Source organism: Mastomys coucha, chromosome X, assembly GCF_008632895.1.
Source record: "Mastomys coucha isolate ucsf_1 chromosome X, UCSF_Mcou_1, whole genome shotgun sequence".
Taxonomy (NCBI): domain Eukaryota; kingdom Metazoa; phylum Chordata; class Mammalia; order Rodentia; family Muridae; genus Mastomys; species Mastomys coucha.
Genome location: NC_045030.1, coordinates 94287140 through 94313738, shown reverse-complemented (window position 1 = coordinate 94313738; position 26599 = coordinate 94287140). Strand labels below are relative to the sequence as shown.

The window sequence follows — 26599 nt, the reverse complement described above, 5'->3', positions numbered from 1 at the left end:
TCTTAACCGCTGAGCCATCTCTCCAGCCCCTGGTTTGTAGTTTTTACTACTTTTTCGTGTGTATGAGTGTATGATCCATTGCATAGGTGTTTGTATCTGAGAGTAATGTGTGTCATGTTGTGGATGTGGAGATCAGATGACAGGGTTGGGTGCTGGTCTTTGCCTTCCATTTACAGGGATCCACACTCAGGTCAGCAAGTTTGCACAGCACTGCATTTATGCAGCAAGTCACTTTGCTGGCACAGACTGCTCTAAAAACAGCATTTGTTTTCTCTTTTCTTCCTATACCTCCATTCTCTGTGTATTCTGCATGCGTGTGTGTGTTAAAAGCAGTTTTTAAAAACAGTGATTTACCTTGTCCACTTGTTTCCCTAGCGTTGATCCTAGAAGGGGAATTATCTTCTTTGGACTTCAGATATATTTGGTTAAATTGCCCTTAGAAAATGTTCCATTTAGCGCCCACACGCAACCTTCGCTGGTTATTATTTGCCATTCTAATAAAGAATGTTTTCCTTTGCTTTTGTGCTGGTAAATTGATTGGCACTGTGCTTGCTTTTTCATAGATTTTCCCACTAAGATCCTTTCCCTAGTTCTCCAATATGATCTTCATCTTCACTAAGACTTTTATTTCTTCTCTTGCTCATCATGCCAGCCTCTGCAATCCTGCAGTTATGTTCTTTGTTTCTCTGTAGTGTTTCTGCCCTTGGTAATAAGCTGAGAACAGGCTCCTTTATCCCAAAGTTATAGACTTAATTCAGCTGATTTTCTTTTATTATTTCTGTGACTTCACTCTTAACATTTTTGTCTTTTTAAAAAGAAATTAATTTTTGTGTATGGTTTATATGGGTTATGTATACATATGTATGTATGTGTGCATTGATATATATATATGTATGTACGTGTGTGCATTGATGTGTACTTATGTGTATATGTGTGCATTGATGTATATATGTACATGTGTGTGTGCATTGATGTGTATGTATGTATGTTTATGTGTGCATTGATGTATATATGTATATGTATGTGTGTGCATTTTCATGTGGAGATCAAAGGTTGATGTCAGGTGTTTTCCGGATCACTCTCACCTGTTTTTTTTTTTTCAAACAAGAGAACTTGATGTTTTGACTAGACTGGCTAGCCAGTAATCCCTGGGATCCACCTGTGTCTACTCCCCTGGCCCTGGCCTTACAGAGATGTGGTGCCATACCTGGCTTCTATGTGGCTACAGATCCTTGTCACTTTACCACCACCCCCCAAGCCAGCTCCTCACTATTATTCTTATATTTCTCATTCTCTTGGAGCTGAAGGCTTGAAATTGGTATATATGATTTAAATTGTTAGCCCTCTGGCCCAATCAGTTCAATTATTTCCTTACTGATTTACATTCTTTTAGTCAAAAAAATTTATAGAACCCCCAAATGTCAGCACATTCCTAAGAAAGTGTTTGAATTTTTTTTTTCTAAACTGCATTATAACCTTTTACTTTGTGTAGCTCTGAAAGGATTTTAGTCGTAAGCTTAGGCTAGGTTTTAGCTTTTATGGTTACCTTCCTTTTACTATCTAGTGAGAGGAATGTTTCTACTTATAAAGAGTACCAGCAGGTAACTAGATAAAAGTGGGGAGTGGGTTCCAGCCCGTGAAATATAAACTTACCACATTGTATTTCCTTCCCACACAGCTTTCTCCATGTTCTGATAAATATCAGAAACAGACACAATGATGTTGTTCCTACAATGGCCCAAGGAGTGATTGAATACAAGGAAAAGTTCGGGTTTGATCCATTCATTAGCAGTAACATTCAGTATTTCTTGGATCGGTTTTACACCAACCGCATTTCTTTCCGCATGCTTATTAACCAGCACAGTAAGTTGGGTTGTTTGGGGTCTAGTTTTGAACAGGTAACCATATTGATTTTTCTAAAAAGTTTTCCTTTTGCTTCACTTTTAGTTTACTGACTTAGACGTTTGACTATAGAAATTTTGTTTCTAGTTCAGTTTTTCTTAAGTGAATCCTTCCTATTATAAAAATCTGTTAATCAATATTCTTGATTCAAAGTTGTCCTTGGAAGGCTTTGTGATGCTTATATTTATAGGCAGGACCACTGCCTGCCTTTCAAAGGCTCTGCTGTTACATTTCTATGGTGTCAAGGGACTGGCTTGAATGGCAGCCATATTAATTTCTCAATAATTTAATTTATATGGAATATTTTTTCTTGATCTAAAACATGCATTTTCTTTTTTAGTTTTAAAAACACCAATATGGGAATATTGAATGAGCATGTTAGATATATAAGCAATTCCCTTTGTTCCACAGTGATAGGTAAAATCTGCTATTTGGGGGAGGGGCTTTTTTTGAGACAGGGTTTCTCTGTATAGCCCTGTCTATCCTGGAACTCAAGCTGGCCTTGAACTCAGAAATCTGCCTTCTTCTGCCTCCCAGGTACTGGGATTAAAGGTGTGTGCCACCACTGTCCAGCAAAATCTGATTTTTAATTACTCCATGATGCCACACTTTTAGTATACTCACTTCTTTCAACACAACAAACTTCTTGACTGATTTCCAGTAGTCACCTTGGTTGATTTTTTTTTTTTCAAGGAAAAGCATGTACATATTTGGAGTTATTCTTGCTGAATTGGAGAAAGAACAAAGCATTTTTAATTCATTGGATTTATTTAGATAAACAAATGTTCTGGAACTGTTAATGTGTACTTATAGGCAGGCAGTGGCCATACATGCCTCCATCTAAGTACTCAAGAAGCAAGAGACAGGCGATCTCTAGGTTTGAGGTCTACACACAAAGAAAGCCTGTCTTTAAAAAAAAACAAAAAACAAGTATGTATTTATTTATATTTTTAGAAACATGTAGATAATTTATAGAAAAAGGGGAACCTAAATAAAAGCCAGCTAATTTACTGAGATAGTAGCAATTCCTTATCTAAGCGTATTTGTCTTCACATAGATATGCATATGTTTCGATGTTGATTAAACTCCTACACTTCTGCTTTTTTCTATTTTTAATAAGTTAGAACTTTATGTACTGGCATACACCTATATTTGTCATTTTTCGTAATCTCAAGTCGTTCCTATTTTGTTTAGGTATTTAATTCTCCTTTTGTGGAGTCTAAGTTAGTCCCCAGGTTTGATTGATTTAATATAAATTATACTTATAAAAATTTGGCTCGCATTGCTTTTTTTTCTTTTCAGCTTCTTTAGGCTTTTATTTGGGAATAAAAATCTGCAACTATTGTGTAGGGTAAAGTGGAATATTTTTCTAAAGATATTTGAACAAATATGGTTTGTGTACACAGAGTTGAAAAAGACCCTCCATGGTGGAGACGTTTGCAGCGCTACCGTGAGGGTTCTTCACGAGTGGCCCATGCTGCAGGTTGGAAATAACTTAGTGACTGCAATAAATGGCTGCAAGGGTTGAGCCCCCAGGGAGATAGCCTGCCAAGCATGGAAGTGTCTTGATCTAGTTATCATCAGCAGAGGAAGAAAGGATTGGGCCCCTGACATGCACTGCTGCTCTAGGATCTACTACCTGTGCTTGATGGGACTTAAAGTACATCCCTCCCCCCTTTTGCCTGATGCATTTGCTCCCACCATCAGCTATATTGCATTACTCTAAGTCATTGTGGATGCCGAAATGATTCTAAAAAGATAGTTTTGACAGTTAGAAATTTATTTCTGTGCTTGACCATATCAGCTTGCTGTGTTTCAATTCCTTTCCTTCTCTTCTGTGTTCATTTAGCACTTCTGTTTGGTGGTGACACTAACCCTGCTCATCCGAAACATATAGGGAGTATCGATCCCACCTGTAATGTAGCTGATGTGGTGAAAGGTAAGGACGCCAACCCAGTGTCACTGACTGTGGCAGAAATAGCATTGGGGTGTATTTGAGGCAGCTCAGCTGTGGGGTCATGTTGCTGTGTAGTCTGTGATTCATCAGACCATGTTAGGCCTAAACCAATTAATCCAAATATGAAATATTTCTAGATCGAGGAAGAACAAGTAATTTCTAATGCTCAAACACCAGTTTCTACTTTGTTGGTCAGGGTTGTACTTGTATTTATTCCTTAAACAGTAAACATTTCAGGAAGGTCTAGATTTGACTTGCCACCATTTTTAATTATTCTCTTGTTATAAAATGAGTCTGTGTGTACATTTGCCAAAGCTACGTATCTTTCTCTTATATACCCATGGTGTTAGAAGCTATCCAGCAAGTAGGCTTAGCTGTATAGACACTAGTCAGTATTCCCAGGGTAGAAGAGGCCAGGTACTCATAAATCCCTGGTACACTGGGGACTTTGAGTTTGAATAGCTGGATTCCATTATTTGTTTAAAATAAATGCTGAATGCTATGTCAGAAAAGCTCGACTGCCTGTGGCCCACCAGGTTCCAGCACTTCTCAGTTTTGACTTTGTGCAGATTCTTGTTCCCAGCCTGTCTCCTTCCCCAGATTGCCTTTCCTGCTCTGCTTCTCATCTAGCTTTAAACACTCAGCTGGCAAGTTTGCATGATCATACTTTGTCCTGGTTTTCATCAGGGACCTTGGTTGGTTGTTCTTCAGCAGCCACTGCTGAGGACAGCCCACGCAGTTTATTTTTTAGTATATATGCCTGTGTCTTTGTTTGGCCAGAAGACATTTCCTCACATTATTTCAGTTTTAAGGCAAGTAGGTCTAGTTGATACGTATGTGCCTTTTCTCTTGAGCTGTAATTGATGTAAGGCCAAGGAATATGTCTTTTCTTGCTTGATAACTTTTATAGAACCTTGATAAAAGATCTGTAAATATTCTGTGGCTTGATAAATTTTACACATTTAAAGTTGTTACATTTTATTACTAAAAAAAAATGTGGGTTAAGAGCACTGACTGCTCTCCCAGAGGTCCTGAGTTCAATTCCCAGCAACCACATGGTAGCTCACAACTATCTGTAATGGGATCTGATGCCCTCTTCTGGAGTGTCTGAAGACAGGTACAGTGTACTCACATACATAAAATAAATAACTAAAAAAGATTTAAAAAGAAGAAGAAAAGAATAACTAAATAAATTATTTATTTATTTATTAATTACTTATTAATAAGTAACTAAATAACTAAATAACTAAATAAATAAAAAAGATTTAAAAAGAAGAAAAGAAAATTGTTTAGGGGGCTGGCGAGATGGCTCAGCGGGTAAGAGCACTGACTACTCTTCCAAAGGTCCTGAGTTCAAGTCCCTGCAACCACATGGTGGCTTACAACCACCTGTAATGAGATCTGACGCCCTCTTCTGGTGCGTTGAAGACAGCTACAGTGAATTACACCAGAGCGAGCGGGGCCAGAGAACAACCACACACATCATGGCTCATGGCCATCTGTATGGCTACAGTGTACTCATACACATAAAATAAATAAACCTTTAAAAAAATGTGGATGTCTGGTCATGGCAGCACACACCTTTAATCCCAGTACTCAGGGAGGCAGAGGCAGATGGATTTCTGTGAGTTTGAGGTCAGCCTGTTCTACAGAGCAAGCTCCAGGACAGCCAAGGTTACACAAAGAGACCCTTTCTGGAATAACCAAACCAAACCAACCAAACAAAAAAATACCACTACAACAAAAAACCAAACAAACTGAAAGTGGGCTGGAAAGACAGCTCAGCTCTTAGGAGTATTTACTGTTCTTGCAGAAGACCCAGATTCTCTTCCCAGCAGTTCATAACTGTCTAGTCTCAGTGCCCTTTTCTGACCTCTTCTGACCACATGAATGTATGTGCGTAGACATCCATGCAGGCAAAACACTTATATACATGAAGTCAAGTTAAAAAATATTTAAGAAATTATAGTGGGCTGGAGAGATGGCTCAGTGGTTACGAGCATTTTATCTTCCAGAGGAGCCAGGTTCAATTCCCAGTACCCACACGGCAGCCCACAACCGGCAACTCTAGTTCCAGGGGATCCAACATCCTTGCGTACATGCAGACAAAACAGCAATGCACTTGGAATAAAAATAAATACATTTTAGACAGTAAAAATAAAAATAATTTCAAATTAAAAAAATAGCACACACTGGACTTAGTTAGCCCCAAGGTCTATTTTCTTAGGTGGTGAGTTTTTAGTTAGAGCTTTAGAGACAGAGCTTCAAGAGGTATTTTTAAGTGTTTGTACATGGTATGAAATAAGGGATTTGCTTCAAGATCACAGAGAAGTTAGGGAATATCAAAGACGGGGCCTATGTGAAGAACAGTGAAGACTTTGATGAGTGCATGGTGGTTCATTATACTGTGCTTTACACTGGTAATGTTTTGAAAAGCACTCCGTTCTGTTATCTCATTGTTTCTTTACAGTATAAAGTCTTTGACTAATTTTTAAGGATATATCTGAGGACCGGTGGAATTTGATAAGTATTTGGAGTTTTATGAAACTTAACTACTTGTACCATACAGAGAGATTAAGTACTTCTACAGTGCATCAAAGGCCTTGTGACTTGACTCTTGTTAAAGCTGAAAGAACTTACGTTTTATGACTGTTACTGTCAACATTATTCCGTTATTTAGTATGTATTAACTACTGATATTGTTACGTGATCTCTAATCTGTGCCATAAACTTCTGCATCATTCTTAGTGACAACTTTTATACCAAAAACTAATTGAAAGATTATTGAGAATAGTGGAACATGTGTTTGAAAGGAAATGAAAAGCCTGAAAGCTTATGCCTGAGTCTCCCAGTCTCGCTCTGTCAACCAGCTTTCTATTGCTGGGAAGCCATGCCTGAGGAAATCAATCCACTTATCAGAGAAACTATTTATGTTGGTTCAGTTTCAAACGTTTCAGTGCACTGTTGCTTGGCCCCATCACTGTGGGCCTGTGACAGTGTGTAATATTGTGGCAGTGAGTGTATGCCAGGGCAAAGTTTTATGGTGGCTGGGAAACAAAAGAGTCCCAATATCTCCTTCAAGATCAGTGACCTAACTTCCTCATTCTTGTCCCCGGCCTTCCTAGGTTCTGTCCAATAGCACCACAGTCGAGAGGCCATTTAATGTCCTTTAGGGAATGTTTAGGATTCAGAAATGTAAAATACCAGTTTTCGTTGTTTATTTTCTTGACAGTTCCAGTCTCTCCTTTTTCCTCATCCTTCCAGTGCTCACAGCTTATTTTTGCTGTGTTGGGGATTGATCCACGGGACCTTGCACATGGTGGGCAAGCACTTTACCATTGAGCATTATTCCTGGCCTTCTTTTTACTTTTTATTTCAATACAGAGTTACACCATGGCTACTAGGCTGGCCTTGAACTCATTCTCCATAAACTACAGAACTTGTGATCCTTCTGCTTTGGCTTTCTTATTAGCTGAGATTATCGGCCTACACCACCAGGCACAGCCCACTCAGAGCTTTATCTTGGCTCTTTTCAAAAAGAATTCTTTTCTCACATTCCGATCTCAGTTTTCAACCCCTCCACTTCTCCCAGTGATCCCTACACCTCCACTCTCCCCCAGATCCTGTCCTCCTACATTTCCCTTTAGAAAGAACAGGCCTCCCAGAGATATCAACGGAACATGGCATATCAAGTTACAATAAGACTAGGCACAAACCCTCATCAAGGCTGGGTAAAGCAACCCACAAGGTGTCAGAAACAGCATCTCCTCCCACTGTTAGGAGTCCCACAAAACACCAAGCTTTACAACTACAACATACACACACAGGACGTAAGTCAGACCCATGCAGGCTCTAAGCCTCTATGAGCCCCGCTTAGTTGATTCTGTGGGACTTGTTCTCATGGTATCCTTGACCTCTGTGGCTTTTACAATTCTTAATGCTCTTCCACAGGATCCTCCAAGCTCCACCTAGTGTTTGCCTGTGGGTCTCTGCATCTGCTTCCATCAGTTACTTGATGAAGCCTTTCTAGGCATCTATGAGTATAGCAGAATACCATTAGGAGTAATTTCATCGATTATTTTTTGTTTTATCAGTCAGTTTTGGGTCTCTGAGCTATCTAGCATTGGGTTCCTGCACACCCAGGCCATCTGCCCTCCCTTTAACTTTCTGCCTAGTATATTGCAAATAAGTTTACTATATTCAATTGTGTGACATACACATGCACATACACACACACACACACACACACACACCCTACCACCATGCTTATGAGGTGAGGCAGGAAGACTAAACTGTTTTTGTTCCTCTGTGAATCTTTCAGTAGTTTTCATCTTTCAGTAGTCTCTTTCCTTAAGTTAAATGGCATTGGAGCGTGGTTTCAGATCCTAAAGGGCACACTGCTGCAAAGCCACGTCCACAGAAACCTTTATGGCAAGCTCCCTTCCGCATCAAGGTGCTTTACAAGTATTTATATTTATAGAACTTTGTTTTATAATACTGGAGATTGAACCCAGGGTCTCACATTACAAACACTCCACAAGTGAACTATATTCTGATCCTCTTTTCATTTTTTATTTTGGAACAAGATCTTGTTAAGTTGCCAGAGTGCTCTGCCCTCAACTCTATAGCCTAAACAAGCCTTGAGCTTGTCCTTCTGCATGAGCCTCCAGAGTAGCTGGTATTAAGCCTGTACCACCCTTTGCTGTGAAGAGCTTGCATGGTTTAAGCACAGTTAAATACCCAAATGACCCCGTGTTTGTGTGCACTCACATCTTCGTGTTGTATACACATGTGTTTTACAGCCTTCACAAGTCTTAACTAAAACTGGTCCCATACTTAGGCCCTTTGAGACAGACTACAGACAGTTTTTATGTAGAAGGGTAGGAACACTATTTTTATTTTTGACTAGATAGTTGTGTAAATGTGTAGAAGTAGGGGTTCACCCTGCATAATAGTAACTGAATACATACACTTCTCTGTGTATGCCTCTGCATGGTGGGCATGGTCAGAACATTGATTTCTACCTTTATATATGTGTAAATTACAGAGTCAGTAGTGAATGCTAGAATTACTGGTGTTTTTTTTTTTTTTCGAGACATGGTTTCTCTGAGTAGCTCTGGCTATCCTGGACCTCACTCTGTAGACCAGGCTGGCCTCGAACTCAGAAATCTGCCTGCGTCTGCCTCCCAAGTGCTGGGATTAAAGGCGTGCGCCACCACTGCCTGGCTTAGAATTACTGTTCTAAGGCAACTCCTGTCATCCTTTGGGAGGGACCTTCTGGGCTGTCCCTTCCTCTTCCTTTCCATGTAAGAAACCAGACAATCAAATGGACACTCCTGTAATGAGATTCTTTTAAAGATACCAACTTAAAGGTTTGCTTTGACACAAAAGTTAACTTTTGCAGTCTTGGTAAGTTCTCTATGTCATTTTTATATGTTATCATTGCTTAGCATGATCACATACAAATGGCCTCCCAAATACATGATATTATTTCTGATTGGAAATAATATCCTATGCTCTCAATGTGGCCTCCTCAGATTGCAAGTGACAGACTCATTGTAGCTCCAGAAATAGGTTTATTAAAATAACCGAGTAGGTCCTATAGTCAGGACATGAAACATTTTACAGTCAGTGCTATAGATACTAGAATTGGGAAACAAAATACCAGGTTGTTTTCTTAGATATCTTAAAGCTGGAGTTGTCAAGTTATGGCCTCTCTACTTGCCTTTTTTTTAACTTTTTTTAAAAAGACTTATTTATTCATTTATTATATGTAAGTATACTGTAGCTGTCTTCAGACACACCAGAAGAGGATGTCAGATCCCATCACAGATGGTTGTGAGCCACCATGTGGTTGCTGGGATTTGAACTCAGGACCTCCGGAAGAGCAGTTAGTGTTCTTAACCGCTGAGCCACCTGTCTAGCCCCTGACTTTTTTTTTTGTATGCTCTGGTTAACTTGACTGAACCCACTTAAGGCAAGGCCTTCCTACATTACGGTACTTCTCAGTGACCTTTTGATTTATGGTCATTCTGAATGACCCATCTTGAGTTTCCAAAAGTAGATTTTCTTGCTTCTGTTCATCTTGGTGTTACCCGTGACTGCAAATTTTAACAGTCTGGCTGAGGGTAGGCTAGGGATTTGTTATGGTAGATGTTTTGTCTGTACTTTTGCAGCTGACTGTATTTATGAGGTTGGAGGATCTACTGCTTTGGAAAATTAGTGCCTTCCACTTGGGATGGATTTTGGGTAGGAAAGCTACTAATAACGTATTGCTTTATATTTCTTTATAACTTAGGGGGTTTTAAAAAGTAGCATATTGGTTCTGTGTTAGATCTCCTGGAACTGGAGTTACAGATAGTGATAAGCTGCTGTGTGGGGTGCTGGGAATTCTAGAAGAGCACCAGTTAAGAAGTTGGATGTTTTAGGTGTCTTTGGTTTGGCAAGGTAGTTTGAAAATGCCTGCTTGTGTTGTTTTGCTTACCCTTATATTATTACACATGAAAATAATGGTGTGGTGTTGTTTTTGTTTTTTTTTTAAAAAAAAAGAAGAAAAGAATCTTGAGGCTGGACAGAGGGCTCAGCAGTTTAAAGCACTGAGTGCTCTTCCAGAGGCCCTGCTGGGTTCAACTCCTAGCACCCACATGGTAGCAACCAACCATTTCTAAAGCAAGTTTCAGGGGATCTGATGCCCTCTTCTGGCCTCTGTGGGCACTGCATTCACACAGCATACTAGACATACATGCAAAACACCCGTTCACATAAAATAAAATAATAAATAATAATAAATAAATAAATCTCTTGCCATGCAAGTATGAAGACCCTAAGTTCATGTTCCCAGAACCTACATAAAGCATCTGTCTCAAACTGGGTAGAAGGCAAAGACTGACCCTTGAGATTGTCCTCAGACTTTCCTGTGTACTGAGGCACGTGTGTTTGCATCCACACACAGAAACATGCATACACGCTTGGGCAAACACACATGAAAGATAAATAAAAATGTCATTTTATAACTTTGTAATCTTTTATGGCTATTTATGTATACTTTGTTCTGATAGGAATTTTAAAGTTGAGTTTCTAAGATTTTTCTTTATTCTGTCAGACTTAAAAGTTATTGTCTCTGACAAGTTTATTTAAATTAAAATTCTAGCTCTTTATGCCTGTAAATGAGTAATCTATTCTTTTGGATCACTCTTTTAGGAAAAGAATGAAAAAAATGTCAGCACTCCAGTTCTAGCTCCGTATGCCTGTAAATGAGTGGGTTTAGCATAAAATCTGGGAGACTTGTATGATAGATTTGGAGTAGAGAAGTCTGTTCAAATAACCTCTGTAATCTGTTAACATTTCCTATGCGATATTTCTGAAAACTATGTCCTGGCTAAAGATGGATCTTCTGAAAGTACTCTATTACCATTGCAACTATTCTTAATGCAATGACTATCACTTATGTTTACTGCCGATAATAATAACAACTTCCTGTTTCCTTTTCAAGATTAGCCATAAATACTGACTGAGTACAGGTAAAAATAGTTTGGCAATAGCTTTTCAAAAAAATTGATTTCCAATTTTAAAATAGAAAATTTTTATTTAGAGAACTTACTATAAAGTGAGCTTACCAAAACTCTAGGTGTAAAAGAAGTGTCCAGCCAGGCAGTGGTGGCACACGCCTTTAATCCCAGCACTTGGAAGGCAGAGGCAGGCGGATTTCTGAGTTTGAGGCCGGCCTGGTCTACAGAGTGAGGTCCAGGACAGCCAGGGCTACACAGAGAAACCCTGTCTCGAAAAACCAAAAACGAACAAACAAACAAACAAAAACAAAAACAAAAATAAAGGAAGTGTCCAGACCAGTAGCTGTATTTTGGTTGTTGACATTTTTGCAGTGGTTGTAATATATGTTAAATTACTTTACTTAGGAAAAGAATGTCCCATTTTAGTGCTGCCAAACACCTAGTGGCTCCATGATCATTTATGTCATGGGAGAGACAGTACAGAAATATGTAACATAGCCTTGAATTTTCAAGCAAGTGGTCACTAAATCTAGATTCTCACCATAATCACATTGTTAGTCTGGAACTCACTATGTAGACCAGACTGGCCCCAAACTCAGGGAGATCCACCTGCTTCTGCTTTCTAACCCTGAGTGCAGAGATTAAAGGCGCATGCCACCACACCTGGCCTACTTGTTAGTATAATTGAGTGAATAGTGAAAACTTTATCAGCGGCCAGAGGATTGTCCCATTTAGCAAATAGTGTTTGGGATTGAACCAAGGCTTTTTATATGCTAGGCAAGAACTCTACTATAGAGCTACACACCCATCCCTTAGTCACATGCTTATTATGTTTGTATTTTATCCAAAACATTTTAGTATCCTATTAGAATTTATGCATACTAATATAAATTTTTATTAGTAATATTCCCAACATCTGTTGATTGGCCATGTATGTGAGCCTATATTGCAATGTCTTGAGATTTTTAAGAATAATGAAATAATTCTTAATTAAGCATTGATCCACTACATATAATGAAACTAAAAGTATTTTCTTTCATATATGGTTTTAAGAGCTATACTAAGTTTGAAGTTGGCTGTCCTCCACACACTGTATGTGTCTAGCATGTTTTTAGGGTTACTGTACTCATAGTTACGGCAAAATTAATGCCATGGATCATTAGAACATTTAGTAAGTTTAGTTTCGGTTACTATTTTATAGTAAAAGAAGGTCAGTATTTAAACATTCTTGTATATCAGGAGGAGTTGTGGGGTACTGACTTTGTATATAGATAGTGAAGCATTAGAAATTTCAGTATTTGGGGTCTTAAAAGTTCATGGTCAGCCTTTGTGCTATCACGTCACTAGGTGGAGATGTAGCATTGTTTGGTAGACTAGCCAAAGCAAAAAGACCTGGTTCCTGTTCATTCTCTCTCTCTCTTTCTCTCTCTCTTTCTCTTTCTCAAAACAGAAATATTTTTATATATAATTTATGAGGTTTATTATGTTCTAGAGAAAATTTGCAAATTTAGTGTAGTTTAAAATTCTTTTTTCAGTATGAAAACTCAACCCCACTTTAATGTCTATTTTCATACTTCCAATTTTTTAAAAGTTATTTTTCTGTTCTTACTGCTATTTGCTTTTTGTTTCCTATGTCTGTTTTATCTTATCAGAATTAGTCTGATGTCTCTGTCTCTAGTGCTTAATTCTAAAAATTTAACTAGATGTGATTTCTTTAATGTGTGGACAGATAGATGATTAGAATATGAAATTCTGATTTGGTAGCAATGCAAGATAAATGAACTTAAGAGTCTGAACATACCCTGTTCTTACCTTTGTATTATTTTAAGGTGTTTACTATCAAACTTTAACATTTAAATTCTCTGGAGCTTATTTCTCTCCCTTTCTATCTTTCCTTCAGTCACCTCTTCAATCTTAAGTGAATATATTCTCTATGCACAGTGTTGATTCATCTCCATGAAGCTGATATGGAGCTGAGAACATTGCAAATGTGCCCATCAAACATAATAGAGTAATTTGCAATTGTAAAGGTGAAACTGAGAAGTCTTGTTCTGAGAAACAGTCTGGCAGTTCTCAAGTATTTACGTGGAGTTACCCTATAGTTCAGTGTCTTCCTATTCCTAGGTACATGAGAAGCAAAAGCATGCTTACATAAACAGTAGAAATAACTCAATCAGTGTATCCAGCTAGTAACTGGATGAAGAAAATATGCTATATTTTTACCGTGGCCATTACTTAAAAATATTTTTATACTATGAAATTTAAATATATGGAATGACTACTGGTTCATGTTACAACATAGATGACCCTTGAAAACATTGTCTTAGTTTCTTTTCCTATTGCTACAATAAAATGCCCCGACAAGAGCAACTTAGGGGAGAAAGGATGTATTTGGCTCTAAATTCCAGGTTACATTCCATCACGACAGGGAATTTGTAGTGGAAGGAGGTTGATAGAATTGGTCACATGACATCTGTAACCAATGCCAAAGAATAGTGAAGTAATGCATGTTAGTGTTTGCCTTGCTGCCTCCACTCTTAGTTTAGAATTCCCTTCCTAGGGAATGTTGATACTCAAATTGGGCAGAATTTGGGAAGCCACCTCAGTTAATGTAATCAAAATAATCCCCCAGATGTGCATATAGACAATGTTCCTCATTGAGACTTCTTTTCTGGGTGACCCTAGATTATGTCAAATTGACAGAATGATCCATCATAAACACTATGATGAGGGAAAGAAACAGGTTGTGAAAAGCTGCATATTACAGGAGTCACTTCATTTGATATGTCCAGAGTGGTTATCAGATGAAGTAGAAGGGTGGTCACCAAGGGCAGGGCATAGAGGATGGTTGCCAATAGTGTAGTGATAAAAATAGTCATTGTGATAAGGAGTGCACAACCTCAAATAGTACTAAATACCACGGAATTGCATGTTCACTACAAATGGGTGGCTTGTATAAGAATTATGTGTCAGTAAAGTTTTTAAAGTGAGTTACCAAAAGGCTTATGATATCAAGCCAAGGAATAGCAATTGGCCACCTAAACAGGCACTAAACTAAGTTCTGTATAAAATAGAAGCCACAGATTCTTTCCTCAGATTGGTTTTCAGTGTTCTTTTCCTTTTTAAAAATGGGTTGCAGTTCAAGAGAAAAGTTAATAAATATGTCACGAGTCACCTTTACTTTCTTAATTTATTCCCCATCTTTTTTTCCCCCAAGACAGAGTTTCTCTGTATAGCCCTGGCTGTCCTAGAACTCACTCTGTAGACCAGGCTGGCCTCGAACTCAGAAATCCGCCTATCTCTGCCTCCCAAGTGCTAGGATTAAAGGCGTGCGCCACCCCTGCCCAGCTATTCCCCACCTTTTAAACTTTCTATTAAATTGTCTTCTAGCTATTTTTGTAATAGCCTTGATTTTCTTACCTGCTGTCTATTTTCTCCTGCTGCAAAGCAGACTTTTGCACCTTAAACTTTAGATCCGCTTTAAGCTGTTATTCTTAACCAACTTAACAGACATTTTAAAGACAGTGGGTGGGTCAAATAATATAAATACTGCACCTCATGAAAACCTGTTTACTAAATTTATTATTGGGGTTTCATTTGCTAGTAACTGGACGATCATAACTTTTGGCAATTTTTAACTTATATTTTATGTGTATGAATATTTTGCCTCCATGTATATATGTATACCATGTACATGCCTGGTGCCTACAGAGGCCATAGAGGGCATGAGATCTCCTGGAACTTGAGTTATGGGTGGCTGTGAGCCACCATTGGATGCTGAGAATTGAACCTAGGCCTTCCACAACAGCACAAAGTGCTCAAAACTGCTGAGCCATCTCTCCAGGTCTGACAGTTGTCAGTATTTTAAATTACAGAAAGTATTGTTTTGCTACAATTTAATCAGATTCTGTGGTGTTTACAAGTACAGTCCTGGGTTTATAAATTCCCATGAAAAATATCTTTTAGCAATATTTAAAAGTTAAACAGTTGTGTGCTTGGCATAAATCTAACTTTATTGTTACTAGTGTATGGTTGTGATATGACTGGTTGTTTAAACATAGAAACAAGAAAAAAACATAGAAAAGAGAAGTATTTTAGTCATAGTAATGTATTGAAATCAAGAGATTGTTTTAAAAGATGGTATTAATTCGTTTGAAGTCCCTTTAGAGAAATTCTTTATTTCTATGCATACACCCACATGTTTATATCTGTCATTAATGCAACAACTAAACTTTTCTTTCTTAACAGATGCATATGAAACAGCCAAGATGCTTTGTGAACAGTATTACCTGGTAGCTCCAGAGCTAGAAGTTGAAGAATTCAATGGTAAAAGACAAAGCATTTTAGATGAAATCAGGCTGGGACAGGGTGGTATAGCAAGAAAAAGTATTTTAATGTTAAGTACAAAGGAGACTTAAATGCTAATGATACCCAAGCTGTCTGTCCAAGAGGTTCTAAAATGGGGCTACCTTGCCATCTTTATGTCGTTTCAAAATTGTTTATATCCACTTAGTCAACAGGGAATGTAATAAGTCCCTTTTGAAAAGGAATGTACAGTGTACCCTTCATTAGTAGCCTTAGTAGCCTTTTCCACTCACATTGGGGGTTAATCTTGTGTTGCCACCTTTCCTTTTTATATGTTTTTTTTTTCTGCTTAGCCTCCAGTTTCTATTTTTCATTCTTACAGGAAAACTATCTGAAAGTAAAATTCCTTATGTCTGTATAGAATTCTGTTGACATTTATTAAGTGCTGCTTCAACTAATGGTGTTTCAGGCAATGACTGTGCAAAATATACTTTATTATTTCTTGAGTCTCAAGTATAAAAAACCCAGACCACTATTTTTCATTGACTTTTAAAAATGTACTATTAGGGAATGTTCATATTCTGCTCATCTTATTTTAGAAAGCCAACAAGCCTCTATTAATCATCCACTATAGCCACTAGGCCCAGGATAAGAGACGAATCATAGGCAAACACATTTTCCATGGTTCTAAAAGGAAGAAAAGAAATGTCAACTGTAATATTCCCAAAGAAAAGTACACATAATTGAGCAAGCCTTTAGATGACTCCTAGAGAATGTTGTTTAAACTTCAGAGACGAAAACAAACTGTAAAATGTTTTTCATTTCCTTGAAATTTGGACTGAAAGGGTTGAATTGAATTCTGAGGCTGTTTATATAACTAATGATGCTGTTTGCCACAAGATAAACTAAGCACTCAGCTTGCTTCTCAGGCCCCATTACAACCACAATAAAAGAATCCCATAAAACCAGCAAAGGGAGCCAAGGAGGCTTAGAAGTGGACCACTGTATTAGTCCCCTCAGGCTGCTAAACAAAACCATCAGAGACTGGGTGGATTAAATAACAGACTTTGTTTCTCATGGGTCTAGAAGCTGAGAAGTACAAGATCATGGTGCTAACAAATTTGGTGTCTGGTAAGGGCCTATTTTCTGACTTACAGATGACTTCTTGGTGTGCCCTTCCATGTAGTACAGGGCCTAGGAGCTCTCTGGGGTTGGGGTGTCTTTTAATAAGAGTCCTAATCCCACTCATAAGTTTCCACTCTCATGAGCTAATGAACTCCAAAGGGCCTACTTCCAAGTGCCATCATTTTAGAAATTAGGTTTTGAGGCATGAATTGAGAAGGACACACACACTGAGTCCATGGCAACCCATTAGTGCCAATGTGTGGGAGAATACAGCTAGATAGAAGTATGTTGAGTGATACACCAGGCCAGGACTGAGCTAAAATGAGTAGGCTGCTGCAGACATGGTAGCCATTTCCCCAGTTATCCAGGAGAGGGACAGTGGGAACAGAGCTGAGTCGTATAAACAACTGGAACAGGAAGGAAGCCAAAGGATTGAGATTAGTTTGCTGAAAGCTGGTCTAAGGGAAGCCTGGAGAGATGTCAAGGAGCAGCTTTACACTGTCTAGGCTCTGTTACCAACAGTAACATGAGTGTATGTTGTCCAAGAACAACTTACCGGGTGTGATATATGAATAACATTTCTCCGAAGTAAAACCTCCATTTTAGCATTTGAAGGTCTCTCTCTGGTTGTCATCTACCTTACTAAAGGCTTATTCTGAAGCCAGTGGAGTCTTGATTCGATTTTTTAAAACTCCAAGTCAGCCTTCTCCCTCTGGGCAATATCCAAAGGGAAAGGAACACTAGCTACCTCAAGTGATAAACTTAGTTCTAAACTGAATTAGTAAACAAAATCACAACCATGGTAGGTTAAACTTTGGCAAAAGTTCAGTAGCATGAATAACGTCTAACTGCTATTGGATTTCTCTGCTGCACTGTTACTGCCAGAATATTCCTCTCTCTATCTCTTCTATCAGAAGAATGATTTTAAACTCCAGTTTCTGTGTCTAGCCAAACCCTCAACTGAGACAGGGTTATCAGGATTGAGAGATGTGTCTTCCCTTGCATACTTTTGTAAGGTAGGTTATATAACTAGGTCAGTGGACTGTCTAATATAGATGTAAAAAAATATATGAGACAGTCTACAACCCCAAAGATGGCCAAGAAGCATGTTTTAAAAAGCAGCTGAATCTAATGTAAAGATTCCTAAAGAATAGCGTGCACACTGTGCAAAAGATGTTGGAAGATTTGGTGATACAATAGGGCTACCCAAGAGGAGAGTGATTAGACACAATAGGAAAAATGTATAGCACATAAGAAAGACACACATTGTGCAGTGGTTACCGTTGTGTCATGATAAGATACCATGATCAAAAGCAACTTAAGGAAAAAGTTCACTTTGACTTATAGTTCCAGAAGAATAGTGCCCTTCGTGGTGGGGAAGGTATGTCATGGCAGCAAGAGAAGGAAGCTGGCTGATGACATTTTCATTAGCACATAGGAAAGAGATAGGAGAAAGAAGGATAAAAGCAAGCAGGGAATAATATTCTTCCTCCAGCACAACGTCACCTCTTAAATACCCCATAGCCTCCCTAAATAGTGTCACCAAGTATCCAAATACATGAGTTTTGGGGGATGTTTCCAATTCAAACCTCCAGACTGTTTGTGATACATTCTAAAAGGGGTGATGCGATGATGAGCAGTTGGAAGAATATAGACAGAATCCGTTTCATTGTAAGGCTGAAAGGATTTCCTCCAAGTAACACATGAATCATGCCATTGACTCACAGGGAAGGAAATATCACTTTTGTGTCTGTTCTATAGTGATTGGTACTTACATAGAGTATTACCAACATTACTGATTTTTAACTTTCTTAACAGAGCCTATAGGGAACAAATAAAATAGTCAAGTTTATAGAACAGAATGTAAATATCCTTCAAAAGACAGCAGAGAAATGAAGAGGGCAGAGAGGGGGAAGGGGAAAAGGACTTTGGCTTTCTGTTTTTAGAAGATTTTCAACTATTTAAATATATAACTAAATATTACAAATAACTTATCATCAAAGGGCTTGGGACCTGGACGCATAACTCCTTGGTGGAGTATTTTTTAAAGTTCATGGGGCTCTAGATCTGATCCCCCTACCTGATAACAATATTCTTAGGCCAATTGTATTAGCTACAGTCCATTGCCATGATAAAATACCTGAGATAACACCCTAAAAGAAGAGAGATTTATTTTAATAAATGGTTTTAGAGGTTTCCATCCATGATAGTTTGGCTCTATCATTACAAATGTGAGTCTGACCCACAATCTAGAATAGCTATGTGTATAGCTCAATACAAAACCATAAGCTACTTAAAAGAATTAGGCAGGCTCTCTCTCTGTCTCTGTCTCTGTCTATGTGTGTATTGATCAAGTCAATTGTATGATTCTCTGGTATCAATTTTGTAGGTGCTATGGTGTCAAACTCTTGGATATGCCTGTAGGGCCTATGGCAGGATGCAGCATTATGGCAGGTAGTTTATAATGGGCTAAAGTTGTTTACTTCATGAAAGTCAGGAAGCAAGACAGAGGGAGGAAGAGCTAGAGTCAACTGACATTGATTTTGGAGACATGCCTTCAATGATCTGTCTTCTTCACACTAGGCTTTATCTAGTTCTAACTTTTACTAGGCTCTACCACCTCCTATTTGTACCACAGACAGACAACCATGTCTTTAACATATGGCCTTTGATGACACATGAGATGTAAACCAACAGCACTGCGTATACAATTTCAGCATCACTTTTGTTACCATGGTCATATCAGCTTTCCAAAGCTTGTTTGCTCATCTGTAACTGATAGCACCTACTGTATGATCACCACAAATTATCCTAAGGATACAATTACATGGCAAGTAGAGAAGCTCATAGTAAATTACTTAGAACCAATGATTATTAACTCTAATTTATATTGTTAATTACTTTATTAGAGGAAATACTAAGTTATAAGGTATCTGTTCTAGTTGAGAACGTTTGTTTCAGTGACTTACCTGATTGCATGTCATGAGGAAGAAGAAGGACTTTTCATGCTGAGCATCTCTCTTCCACATACTGTTCTTAGTGCTTTGCATGAGGTTCAGTTTCTTTGATGTTTCTTAGAAGATCCCTGGTTCAAGTAGAATACTATAGATGCTCAAGGATTTCATTGTAGTAGAAAGTTTTGTGAACCTTATAGCCTAGTCTACACCATGTCCTATTTATAATAATATAGCACATTATAATTACTTTTGTCTCTGTAATAAGGGTTGGTTTAGGCTTACAATTTGACAGATTTCAATCCATGTCTCTTGGTTCCATTGCTTTGGATTTGACGCAAGGCAAACTATCCTGGTAGCAGGATAGTGTGGCAGATGAAGCTGCTCCCCTCACAGCAGCCCAGAAAGAACAAAGAACAGGCCAGGGACAAGATACCTTCTTCAAGGACATGCTCCAAGAACTGACTCCAACCAGGCCCCGCCTGATATTTCCTACCATTTCACAATACTATCATTAAATTGTGAATCTATCAGTGGATTAAGCATTCATTGTATCAGAGTCTTCTTGCTTCATTCATTTCCCTGAAGCCTATCATCTGGCAGCTAGTTGAGCCTTTAACCATGAGCATTTCAGTGAATAGTTCAGATTCAAACCATAGTGCTATTGAGTCCAAATTTACCACCCCTTTCATTTGGCTCTACTCTTATAAATTACTACTGGGGTTGATAGCAGATCTGTCCACTTGATTTGAAAAAATTCCAAGTGATGTTTGTATGTCCTTGTGTAGTGCTCAGAATACCATGGCACAGGTGATACTGTTCCAGTTTTGCTCAGCAAAGTTTGAAAGAGCTTGGCTGATTTACTCGGGGTCACAAAGCTCCAGTGAAGGAAATGCAGTTAGTCACTGCAGTTTCACTTGATTCTGAAGCTTTGCTCAGTTATGTCATTCGGTGTGGGAATCTGTATTATTTGTCTTTTATGGAGATTTGTTTGATGTACTTGGAAAATAGAATAGAAGCATCATTTTTGACTTTCTCCTACTTTAGGTCCTTATTCATTGATGATTTTGTCTCTGTTTTCAGCCAAAGCGCCAAACAAACCTATTCAGGTAGTTTATGTGCCGTCACATCTGTTTCACATGCTATTTGAGTTGTTCAAGGTAAGTGGAATTTTAAAACATGGGAAGAAGTCTTCATTTTAAATGGCTTTGATTCTGGGCATAATGGATTCATTAGATTAGCATAAGAAAAAGATTTTGCATAACCATTTTAAAAAGTCTATTTCTGATATCCTGTGGGCTTTATAATCTGTACACTGTGAGATGAAAAATTGCTGTGTACAGTATAGTTTTGTGAATATTAGTACATATTGATTTTGAAACTTAATTATACTTTGGTGACTTCCCATCAAATCCGTACTGTTTTTCTTTCAGTTAGGAGCTTAGAGATGCTTTTTAGATTTTCAAACCTAGCAGAGATTTTACTGGTGATCACCAGACCAAAATAAAAACATGCTTCTATATAGCTATGATTCTGGAGCATTAACTGTGCTAATGCATTAGTCGTTCCAGTCCTGAGAGATCCTGTAACCATTTTATAATTTGAATCATTTCAGAAGACCTGATAGAGGCAGGGGAGGAAAAACGTGGAGTCTGGATGTAAAAGGAAAAAAAAAACAAAACCTTTTTCAGACTCTCTATGGCCTAAGCTGTTGCTTTTGTTACCCAGTCGCCAGTGATATTTATAGTAGCAGTGTTATGAGTACAGGGTATTTGAGCTAACATTTCATCACTTTAATGTATAAAACACTAAATTGAACACCTAAGGAACCAGTTCTGGTTTCTTCCCAAGAACATGAATGCTACTGGTTTAACACTAGGATGGGCATGGAGTTGTGAGTGTTCTCTTTGTCAGCTGGAACTTTGCAGAATTTCTTTCTGATGGATATTATCCTTTTTTTTCAGTCTGGTGATTAATTTTTATGAGAAGTGTGAGTCCCTTCAGTTTTTCTGCCTGCATGTTAGAGGATAGGTGCTTTATAAATGCAAGTAATAAATAGCATTTAAAATGCACAAACCAGCTTCTGCAGCCGAATTACATGTGATAAAAACATTCTTCTGGGTTGAAATGAATAATTTTAAAACCCTAAACCTACGAGGCATGATGGCACATGCCTTTAATCCCACCAATGAGCAGGTAAAGACAGGTATATCTCTATGGATTCAAGGCCAGCCCAGTCTTCTTAGTGAGACCCTGTCCCAACAACCCTCTTCCCCACACACACACACACACACACACACACATCCCTAAATCCTCCCCCCCCCCCGAAAAGGAAAAAAAACTACTTAACATGTGGAATGGGGCTACAATTAAATGCAAAATAGAACGTCAGAAAAAAATGTCCTTGATAGGAATCCATGGGTAGCCAAGCTCAGTAGAGGAAAAAGTTTCACATAAATCTTATTAATAGTAGCTTTGCAACTATTATAATATATAAGTAATCTTGTGCTTGTTTCTTTTTTGAAATTGTGGTTTTTAAGGCTAGGGGTAGAGCTCCGTGGTAGAGCACATGCTTAGCATGTGTGTGGCTCTAGGTTTCACCCTCAGCACCCAAAATTATCAGTATCTTTAATTGTATTTTGCAAGTCAACAGCATGCTTTTTCAGAAAGAACTTACTGTTTTAGAACTCAATGAGAGCAACAGTTGAACTATATGAAGATAAAAAAGAAGGCTACCCAGCTGTTAAAACTCTCGTTACTCTGGGTAAAGAAGACTTGTCCATTAAGGTAATCTTTCGTTTGCATTTTTTTTTTACTTTATCAGTTGATTTAATAGTATGTATTTAATAGTATGAGAGGGAAGGAAAAGAAACTGGCAGTTCTTAAATGTGTTATTTGTAAGTAAAGTCATGGATTAGTGCTTTCTCAGCAATGAACTGACCACATGTATAGTTGTGGTTATATATGTGACCACATACATAATTGTCCAGTGACATTGTAGTCATCCTGTTCTGTATAAGCACTTTCTATGATATTTTCATGATGACATTGCCTAGTGGCACATTTCTCAGAGTGTGTCCCTGTCATTTATAGAACATGATTATATTGTGCTGGACTTTTGGCTTAAGTTACTTCATTGTATGTTTAGTCCCAAGCCTATTAAATATTGCTGCACTACTCTGTCTCCTTTGATTACGCTGGCCCCAAAGGAACCACTTTTCAGTGGGAGTTCAAGGCCCTTACTCATTTTAGAGCCTTCCTAGCATGTACTTTATTTAATGAGCTCTTGTCACCTCCTTCTTAAGCACAGATTGATTCCCCTTTTATTTTAACATGTTGTGCACTGCAGATAAGTGACCTAGGTGGTGGAGTCCCACTTCGAAAAATAGACCGTCTTTTTAACTACATGTACTCAACTGCTCCTCGTCCCAGCCTGGAGCCTACAAGAGCTGCTCCCTTGGTAAGCATGGCAAACTGCTGCAGAAGAAATGCTCCTTAATATAGGCACAGGGAGCTGCCCTTCTCCTCGGGTGATTGTACTAGCCTTGCCTAAAAATGAGGAGATTTCTAGCATCATTGGGAGCAGAGGCACCTTTCTGCCTTAGCTATTTAGTCTGTGAGTTCTCTGGACTGAGTGCTTTTCTAATTTACCCAAGAAACACTCCAGGCTGAGTGTTTCACTCCCAAATACAGTGTGAAAAAGCTTTTCTCTGTGGTAAGACTGCTTCTGGAGAGCCACTTACATTATGCACCACCCTCAGAGAGCTGGACATTACCTATGGGTGAGCAAAGGGACGGTGTAGAACATGTGGCTTCAACTTAGTAGGAGAGATTTTAGTGCTGCTCTCCCTTAGAAGTCCAAGTCACCCACAGCTTTTGGGTCACCACTGTCAAATTTGTTTATATAATTAAAATATTTAATTATAAAAACATTGGAATTTTCACATTGAATAATGTAAGCACAAAATATATGGGTGATGTATGTATTTTCAGAGGTCTCTCTGTAGCACTCTAGCAATAACCTTGAGCCTTATTCAGGCAGTGAGAAAAGCCTCTGGTTACCATGGTAGCATTTATTCCTGGTAGGGCCACACTTTCTTCCCCTGCTGAGTGTTTCTAATTGACAAACAACAATTGAACCCTTTGTTATTAAACACAGCAATGTATCTATCAGTCTGCAAAATGGCTCAGGGTATAAATTAAGTTTCATTTTAAAGTCCTACCTGACTGATAAGCACATAAGATTATATTTTATTTGTATGAATAAAATCAAACACTTTACATTGTTATTTTAGGCAGAGTTTGTTAACTCAGCATGTGGAAAACTGAGGAAGTCATTTATACAGGATTCAAGAAAATTCATAAAAGATCAATTTGGAATAGTATTCCCCTGACCAGGGTAACAAATTTTGCATCTTCCTTAGTTGTTTAAAAAGAATATGGATTGTCTAGTGCATGTCTTTTTAAAACAGCATCCCGAGGGTAGCTCTTTGTGCCATGGTTTTCTTTGTGAGACAGAGGACTCCAGGAGACTGGTATTTATCCACCTTCCCATGAGGGAGAAAGGGTCAAAGCAAATGAATGGTAGAGCAGTCTGTGAGCTTTCTGGTATACTATTATGGCTGCTTTGGGAGAAATGCTTCCATCCACATCGCTCCCACTTAATAAACTGTCCTCAACTTTAAAGTAGGCACACAGCTGTGCAGTTCTAGAAACAGTTTCCTTTGCAAATGGCTTAGAGTTTTATGAATCTGCATCTTCCTTCATATATATTATTTATTTAGTTAGTTAGGTTTTCGAGACAGGGTTGCTCTGTGTAGCTCTGGTTGTCCTGGAACTCACTCTGTAGACCAGGCTGGCCTCGAACTCAGAAATCTGCCTGCCTCTGCCTCCCAAGTGCTGGGATTAAAGGTGTGCACCACCACCACCTGAAGAATTATTTATTTTATGAAAGATTTATTTATTTATTTATTTATTTAATGTAAGTACACTATAGCTGTCTTCAGACGCACCAGAAGAGGGTGTCAGATCTCATCACAGGTGGCTGTGAGCCACCATGTGGTTGCTGGGATTTGAACTCATGACCTTCTGAAGAGCAGTCAATGCTCTTACCCGCTGAGCCATCTCACCAGCCCCCATATATTTTTAATTGAACGAATTTTAAACTTTTATGTGTATAAGTATTTTGCGTGCCTGTATGTATGTATGTATTATGTATGTATGTATGTATGTATGTATGTATGTACACCATTGCATGCCTAGTACCAGTGGAGATCAGAAAGGGGCACTGGATCCTCTGGAACAGTAGTTACACATGGTTGTGACCACATGGGTGCTGGGAACTGAGCCTGGCTCTTCTGCAAGAGTAACACGTGCACTTAACTGCTAAAGCCATCTTTCTAGCTGTAATGACAGCTTTAAACAATTTTAACTATTTGTGTGAGAGAAGGAGTGAGTTAGTGTGTGTGTGTGTGTGTGTGTGTGTGTGTGTGTGTGTGTGTGTGTGTGTGCTCATGTGCATGCATTTTTATGAAGTTGAGTTCTGTCCCTTTACCTGTTTGTTGGTCCAAGGATTGAACTCAGATTGTCAGGGTTGCCCAGCAAGTACTTTGACCCACTCCACCGACTCACCAGCACAAGATCTATTCTATGGTGGTAGTTTTGAGACATAGTCTGATGTCATCCAGGTGGGCTGATAGCTGGCTGAAGCTACAATGACCTTGAACTCTTGATCTTCCTGCTTGGAGAACAGACCTGTGTGCCTCCTCAGTTTAGGAGATGCTGGTGAATCGAATTAAGGACCTTTGGTGTGCTCAGGTGGCACTCTACCCACCAAGCTACATCCCCAGCACCTGAAATGATCTTAATATATTCATGTAGTTATAAGTCCCCAGTTAGGTGGTACCTTTTTACATTAGAAATGTTACTAGTCTATGTCCTATTTATAGTACTGGACACATGATGTCTGTGTACACTGTAAGGTGAGGAGCCAGCCAGCCTCTCTACATCTGTGCAAGTAGAGCCAAATGATACTTTTCCAGTACATCCTGAAAGCCACTATTTTACACAGTAGGAAATGACTTAGAGCATGGCACAGCCTCATCTCCATAGATCTGAATTTCCTTTTTTTGGGAGTATCTACTATGCCTGTCAACTCATGGTTTAAAAGGTCAGAAGACAACTCTGTGGGGTCAGTGATTACTTCTATCTTTATGTGGACCCCAGATATTGCCCTCAGGTTTGTCAGCAAATTGAACTATCCTGCAAAGTTTGACTGTGTGGTAGGTACTGCATAGATAAGGTATTTACTATTATATTATGAAATCTTTATCAGCTCAGAGGTGAGCTTTCCATTTCATGGGGAGAAAAGTATTAAAGAAGTTGAATGAGTGGACTGGTGAGATGGCACAGTGGTTAAGAGCACTGACTACTTTTCCAAAGGTACTGAGTTCAAATCCCAGCAACCACATATCAGCTCACAACCATCCATAATGAGATCGGACACTGTCTTCTGGAGTGTCTAAAGACACCTACAGTGTACTTACGTATAATAATAAATAAATCTTTTAAAAAAAGAAGAAGTTGAATGACCTGCTCAGTCACACAGAAGTGCAGATTTCAGAGTCAGAAGCCTATGCGACTATGGCCCTCTTTCTTTAAGGCTCTATTCCTGATCCAGATTTATTGCAAAGTGCTAAAGCTTACTGGATAGCATCTCTCCATAACCACCTGTGGCCAACCACAAAGCCACTGACTTTAGTATCATCGTTTTTATTCTGCTCTGTGACCATTTGTTTAAAAATGTATATTGGCTGTCAGTTTGATGACACTGAAATATAGGAAGTTTT

General features: G+C 38.6%; 1 protein-coding gene across 3 annotated transcripts in view; it reads left to right on the top strand.

Annotated features, from left to right (window-relative positions):
• Window positions 1–26599, top strand: part of Pdk3 (pyruvate dehydrogenase kinase 3) — a 77146-nt gene that overhangs the window by 28020 nt on the left and 22527 nt on the right. For all 3 annotated transcript variants that reach the window (XM_031364887.1, XM_031364898.1, XM_031364907.1), the window contains 6 exons: window positions 1679–1863; window positions 3752–3841; window positions 15616–15693; window positions 20835–20911; window positions 22437–22538; window positions 23101–23211. In XM_031364887.1, the coding sequence (XP_031220747.1) occupies window positions 1679–1863; window positions 3752–3841; window positions 15616–15693; window positions 20835–20911; window positions 22437–22538; window positions 23101–23211 (643 nt within the window). The remainder of the gene's footprint in view (window positions 1–1678; window positions 1864–3751; window positions 3842–15615; window positions 15694–20834; window positions 20912–22436; window positions 22539–23100; window positions 23212–26599) is intronic.